The sequence below is a fragment of the Gossypium raimondii genome, chromosome 13 (genome assembly GCF_025698545.1).
Source record: "Gossypium raimondii isolate GPD5lz chromosome 13, ASM2569854v1, whole genome shotgun sequence".
NCBI classification, from domain to species: domain Eukaryota; kingdom Viridiplantae; phylum Streptophyta; class Magnoliopsida; order Malvales; family Malvaceae; genus Gossypium; species Gossypium raimondii.
The window spans coordinates 47692583-47699720 of NC_068577.1; the positions used below are offsets into that span (position 1 = coordinate 47692583).

The following is a 7138-nucleotide window of genomic DNA, read 5'->3' on the forward strand; positions in this document are numbered from 1 at the left end:
GACCAGCGCATTCTTGCCCTAATGGGTAATTTGCGCCTTTGGTCTCTCCAATTTTGCAGCGCCATTTAATGCAGCCTTTTATTTCTTTTAATTTCGGCCATAGAATTTCGCCCCTTTTCCAATTCGGTCCCGCGCAAAGCAATGTGTATATGAGACGGGGAGTATTGCACAATCGGTCCCCCGTGTCCTCAGCGCATTTTATTTCAGCCCCCTAGTCACCTGTTTTATTTATTTACAGTTTGGCCCCCGGATTTTGGTTTGATTTTAATTTCATCCTTTAGTTCATTTAATTAATTTTTTTTAAAGAAAATGGGAGTTCCTCTATTATTTATTTTAAGTTATATATATGTATATATATATATATTTATTATTTACCTAATATCTTTCTTATTATTTGTATTATTTGATTTAAATATACACATACTTACATTTTATTTTATAATACTTATGATTTTTTTATATGTGTATATATTTATATATGTTTTCATACTCTATAATTTATATGCATTTCTTATTTTCATGGCTTAAAATTATACATGCATACACATTGTTACATAATTGTGTTTATTGTCATCATTGTTATTTGGTGTTTGTTTATTTATTCATGTATACTTTTACTTTTCTAAAATGTTAGTTCTATTTATTTATTCGTTTGCGTTGTTTATGTAATCGTCTCGTCATTTCATTTTGCCTATTGTATTGTTGCTACTCACATTACTTTGCTTACCTTGTCGTATTCGTTATTGTTTTGTCATGCATTAACACCAAACATCAAAAGGAAAGTTTTTCTAAATAAGGCAATATTTCGCGTTTGGAAAATCAAGAAAACGTGCCCTAACGTGCTGGGTTTCGATTTCTCGCTTGACCAAATAGCCAAATATCCTTTTTAAACTTTTAAAATAAGGCAATATTTCGCATTTGGAAAATCGAGGAAACGTGCCCTAACGTGTTGGGTTTCGACTTCTCATTTGACCAAATAGCCAAATATTCTTTTAAACTTTTAAAATATGGCAATACTTCGCGTTTGGAAAATCGAGGAAACGTGCCCTAACGTGCTGGGTTTCGATTTCTCGTTCGACTAAATAGCCAAATATCCTCTTAAAGCTTCAAAGTATGGTTTCATTAAACTATAAGGTGATCTTGGTTTCGATGGTTTAGAGTATCATGTCCTAACGTGCTGGATGTGATATTCCTTCGGAACAAGAGAATCTTATATTTCAATTCACGTTATCAGAGTTTCTTTTAAGGATCGTATTTTTAAAACTCTTCAAGGTTTTCAATTTTCGACACTAAGACACTAATTAATCAACTAGGTACCAATTTTGGGCTTATCGAGGGTGCTAATCCTTCCTCGTGCGTAACTGACTCCCGAACCCGTTTTCTAAATTTCGTAGACCAAAATCGTTGTTTTAATAAAAATTAAATCATTTATTAAAAACAACCACTTTTCGAGGTGACCCGATCACACCTCATCAAAAAAGGATTGGTGGCGACTCCCGTTTTCATTCTTTTTTTCAAAATCCAAGTCGACCCCGTTTTATCAAAAAAATGGTGTCAACAGTTAGGAACAAAAATTATTTTCTAATTAGTTGTCTGAACCCGAATATGTATTAAAATTACATATTTGGATAATAGATATTTGAGGGAGTTTATATGTATTCATTCTAAATCTCAATAAATAATAATTTTAACATTCAATATCCATGAATATCCGAATCCACAAGCTAAATTGTCATCATTAAATTAAATCATTATAATGATTAATAATAGGGATAAATATCAAAACCATTCATAAATTTTAATTCAATGTACAATTTGATACATGAACTTTGATTTTGTACAAATATATACATTAAATTTTGATTTTGACTCAAATATGTACATATAATTCGATTTAATTCAACTGTATACATTTAAATAAATGAATAAATCAATTCTTTTATATTAGATTTTTATATTTTAGATAAGTATAATTATTTGAGTATGTAATATGTACACATTAAATAACGTTATATCAATAATGATGTTAATGATTTGTGAAATTTGAGTTAAATCATAATGTCATATGTAAAATTGTTCAAAATTAAAGTCCGTATATAACATTGCATATTGCATATTGCATATTGAATCAAAGTTCATGTTCTATTTTTGACAAAAAAATTCAAATTGTAGGTCCTCTTCAAATAGCAAAGAAATATATAACGCCACAATAAAAAATAGCAACTACAAGAACCGCACCCTTCTCGACTCAAGCTCGGCTAGTTTGGCAGCCTACCACCAATTCATCCCTACAATTTGCCCAAATGCCTAAATGCTTTCCCACTTCCCACCTTTTTCAGCAGCTTCTTTTAATAAAAGTTTATGTCTGTTCAGAGCTGACTAAAAGAACTAAATAACCTGATTTGATTCAAACCCGACCAAGCCCCTATGGTTTTGCAAATACCTTCTTCAAGAACATCACATGTAATGGGAAAGTAACTCTAATTGTTGCTTTGCCAATAGGCTCAACAACTTCACTAATTAGATGCCCCAAAATTCAACAGCAATTAACATTCAAACAGCATATAAGCCCACTTATGCAAACAATATCAAATTGAACCATGTTTTCCCTGTTCCATATGAACATTGCAAACCCTGTGTATCATACAACTTAACATATGCACTTTCTATCGGCTTAATAATAAATCTATGTAGAAGTTTAATTTAACAATCTCCATTGCTATCGGAGCAATGATAAAACAAACATCACTAATGCTCACACTGATTCTTAAACCAATTCGACATAAAGATAGCTTACAAGGAAATATACATTATTTTCCCACTCGGAAGAGCTTGTCAATCATCGATTCCCTTCGTTACACCAAGGATAATAGCAATTGTAGCAAGAACAGCCTGCACAAGCAGCAGTCTCTCATTAAATGGGTTTTCAAGAACCTCACTTGAGGAAGAGAGGAGGCAACAGAGTATACTCAAAAAACTAGCGTAGAAGACACAAAAACAGGAAAGGATAATATATTTACGTAGAATCTAAACATAGTATCCATAAAATTATATAAATGACAGGTTATAGTCATGTCAATGCAGTATGGCCTTCACAAAATTGAGAAAGACTGACAGAAAAGATACTCACGGCAATTGTGCAAGCAATATATCCCGGCTTCTCTCGGTAGTCTATCCTCGCACAAAGTAGAACAAACAATCCAATGTACCAGGGGATGGCCCCAAGGAAGAAACCAATGATAAACCTTCAAAGAAGTATACTCCTCTTATAGATAGAGAATCATAAACTACTTAAATAGTAGCTAGGAATTCAGAAAACAATAACCAATACAATAATAAATATAATGCTGATTTGTATAAAAATACATGTCACACGGATTGTGCACCAGATTCAGGTTTTGGGTACATATTGAAGTGTCAATTGAAATTTGGGGTGTCTAGCAGCTGTCATAACATTTATTCCTCTCAAGCTTCATTTTCCTTGACACAGGTACAGGATTCTGGTGCACCATATATATCAAAAAACTTGGAAAAGTTTCAGCATTCCCATGTCATAAACATACCCTGTTTTTCTTTTTCTTGTAATTAACAAGCATCCACTGTACCAATCTCCTTATTAAAAGAGTTTCTTCATAGTCCCATGAAACGCGATGCTCTAAGTCATAGCTATTATCACAGCATTTTACAAAATTGGTCCTCCCAATGTGACGGGAGATCTCCAGTCAAATAGTAGACATATTAATTTCCCATTTGTCCAACCTATACGTTTCCTCGTTGTCTTTTGTTATCTTCGTCGAGTTTTTCATTAACCCACAACAATTGGATGTAGAGGAAAATAATTTGTTTAAATTGACGGTCTAACGACATATTCATTAAGTTGTTATTTTGTTTAACATTATAGTTCAAAAAAATTTAAAAACAATAGCTACATATGACTTACAAGAACCATCCAAAACCAATGCCACAGCATGGTAGACGACGCTCTCTTACAGGTCTTCCTTCAGCAACAGCATAACCTAGACATCAAAGGTATCAAGGTGAAAGCATATCAAGAAGATAAAATTTTCATTAACTTAATGCAGAATTTGTTGAACACAAGGAAGAAACATTTCATTTCTTGAAATTTGCTCTCAACACAATTATATACAAGAAAAGGAACTCGGACAGACCAACTTGAATTACAAAACCACTGATCTTATGATACATATCCATGAATCACAACATTCTAATTCTTTGAATGAATTCTAGCAACCTAAGATTTTTCATCACATGGGGCATCTTCTCACATTTGATAGAAGGCCAGAAGCAAGTTATGCATGATTAGAAATGAACTATTGTTCTTGCAACAATATTCAGAACAGTCAAATCTAGAGCTTTTCATAAGTTCCTGAGAGGTTTTATTACATGTTTCCCTCAAGTTCAAGGGCGTTCGCAGATCAATAATGACTTGTATATTATTTATATGCTTTTATCTCTTTCTCTGAAATCTACTTCCCTTCTTCTTAAGCTACTATGAAACTTCTAGTTATAGCAAAACTTGGATCTTTCCCACCCCTACAAAACCCTCTTTTTCTTTCAATCCATCAAAAACCCGAATCCGTAAAGTCAACATTTTACAAAATTCACTCATCCTAAAGAATCAGAAAGTCTTTCTATTGCATCAAATACAAAATAAAAAGGAGCTGCTTATATATCTATGCAGTTATTTCTTTTCTTTCTCTGCTATAATTATAAAACACCTAATATATAAACACACCTTTCTTCTAAACCATAAAAAAAAAAATGGATCTTTCATCTTAAGAAACATGTTAATCATTCCAACCAACAAAAATCCAAATCTCAAAATCCTTCCTTTGATTGACTGATCACAAGAACAAAGTTATTTTCTTCTTAGTTGTAGACAAAGCCTACCTGGAACGGTTTGATAACCTTGGGGGTAATACTGTGGAGGAGGAGCAGAGGGCTCATGGAGGCCAGGCGGCGGAACAGGCTGAGGAAACCCAATAGCCGGGCCATGGTGCTGGGGAGGAGGTGGAGGAGGGTAGTTGGATACTCCTTGGAAAGTCCCATATTGATGATGCTGGTGATCTACAACTACAGCCGGGTTTTTCTCGTCACCACTCATGTTTCTTCTCTGTGAGAGTTTTGACTGGGATCTGGATCAACTGGAAAAGGAAAATTGATTACTTTGATAGTAAGATTTTTGGTGTTTTGAATGAATGGTGGGATCAGATTGAGGAAGCTGCCTAGGCCTAGCTATCGGTTTGTCCTGTGAATTTGACTAAAATAATTAGGCTTTTTTATCTTTTAAAATATTTACGTGTGAAACTGAAAGCGGTTAAGTTTTCAATCTTTTGTGAATAAAATAATTTATAGGGTGTTAAACATATTTTTTTTTAAAGGGTAATTTATCAATAAAAGCTATTTTTTTAAAAAATTATCGAAATGGGCCAATTATTTAATTATTTATCAGAATGGTCTATTTGCCGTGAAATCGCGTCCTCGTCAGCGCGATGTCAGGGTACGCGCCAGGAAATCGCGTCCACGTCAGCGCGAGTTGCTGATGTGGCAACAAATTGCGCCCTCAAGGATGCGATTACGCCACGTCGACAACTTCATACGACGTGACACGATTTCCTGACGCCACGTAGCGCGTTACGGGGGACGTGATTTTTCCGTTTTTCCCACGTTAGGTTTTTTTGGCTTTTAAGGTTTAAGGTTCAGGCTTTTTAGGGTTTTTAGGTCCTGGAAGAAATAATTTCGAGTTGACGTTTCTGATCAAATAGTATAAAATCGCTTCTAGCAGGATGCTATTTGAGAAGAATTTGTGAAATCGCTACCGTGGACGCGCTTTTGCTCTGATGAGTCACGGAAGAAATAATTATTTTTTGAAGTTTCGAGCAAATAGTATAAAATCGCTTCTAGCGAGGATGCTATTTGAGAAGAATTTTTGAAATCGCGCCCTCGTGGACGCGCTTTTGCTCTGATAGCATGTTTGAAATGAGGCTATAAATTAGGCGAAAATGTTCTCGGAATGGATAAGTCACAGCAGAAACAATTTAGAGAGGCTAAGAAGGTTAGAGTTTCAAATATGAGTGAACGTATTAGTGCTGTTATTTACTACGATGGTGAGGTTTGTCACACCGAGAATGGTGTTGTTTTTTTGTCAGAGAATACGGTGCGACTGATTTTTAACCAGAACATAGATTTGACAGAACTTCGTAAAAGAATTAGGCGTAAAATTTTCGGAACGACGCCAATGAAAGTTCTGCCAATCACGTATCGATTTTGTTCTTCTGTTGATCCGGTGACATATGACTCGTTCGACATAAAAGGTGCTTGTAGCTTGGAGGCAATGGTGCAGACTCATCTTGCTAGTGGAGCACCTTATATTGAGTTATATGTACAATTTACATCGCCAACTGATGTACTTGCAACCGGTGTTCGAGATGTATACACCACCCCTGGCCGACACTCGGTCAGCGGGTTACAAAATACGGAACAGCCCATGTTCGATAGCGGTGTCGAATGCACATCCCCTGCAAGACACTCTGTCGATGGATAGGACATGTACGTCGGTGGCTCGATGTTTGATGCTGGAAATACGTACTGGAGAGCGGCATCAAGTTCTAGCGGGTGGCAATCTACATCCAATTGGGGACGTTATCAAATGCCCAGAAGAAGGGATGATGTACTCCCTACGACGTCAACCGGTGAGGGGACCTCGTACACTGCATATGATTGTGGGTTAGAAGATGACTCCGATGTGGATCCACCTCGAGAGCCCGGGCCGGATGGTGCAGAAGTTGGCTTATTTTCTGAACTGGAGCCTATTCCAACAAAAGCTGAAGATGCTGAAAGGAATTCAGATGAGGAAGAAAATCCACGATTCAGAGCATACTCACCTCCAGCCCACATGCATAATGTCGATCTGTCTGCAGATGATGCGTTAGAGTTTCCAGATCTACCACACCGGTTGCGTGATCGTACAAGTTCGGGGGTAGATTTCGATGAACTTGAAGTTGGTAATCAGTTTACCAACAATGATAGTTTTATTGGTGCTTTGAAACAATATAGCATCAAAAACGGCGTTAACTACCACGTCGTTAAATCAAAATCTGATAAGTTTGAGGTGAAG

At 35.8% G+C, this 7138-nt stretch overlaps 1 protein-coding gene across 1 annotated transcript; it reads right to left on the bottom strand.

The window, feature by feature from the left end:
• Nucleotides 1–2574: 2574 nt before the first annotated feature.
• LOC105783580 (60S ribosomal protein L18a-like protein) lies at nt 2575–5284 on the bottom strand. Its single transcript, XM_012609120.2, has 4 exons — nt 4912–5284; nt 3941–4016; nt 3131–3245; nt 2575–2892 (listed from the first exon to the last, which is right to left on the bottom strand). Exons 1-4 carry the CDS (start codon nt 5123–5125, stop codon nt 2836–2838), a joined length of 462 nt encoding a protein of 153 aa, XP_012464574.1. The 5' UTR covers nt 5126–5284; the 3' UTR covers nt 2575–2835.
• Between the last annotated feature and the right edge of the window lie 1854 nt (nt 5285–7138).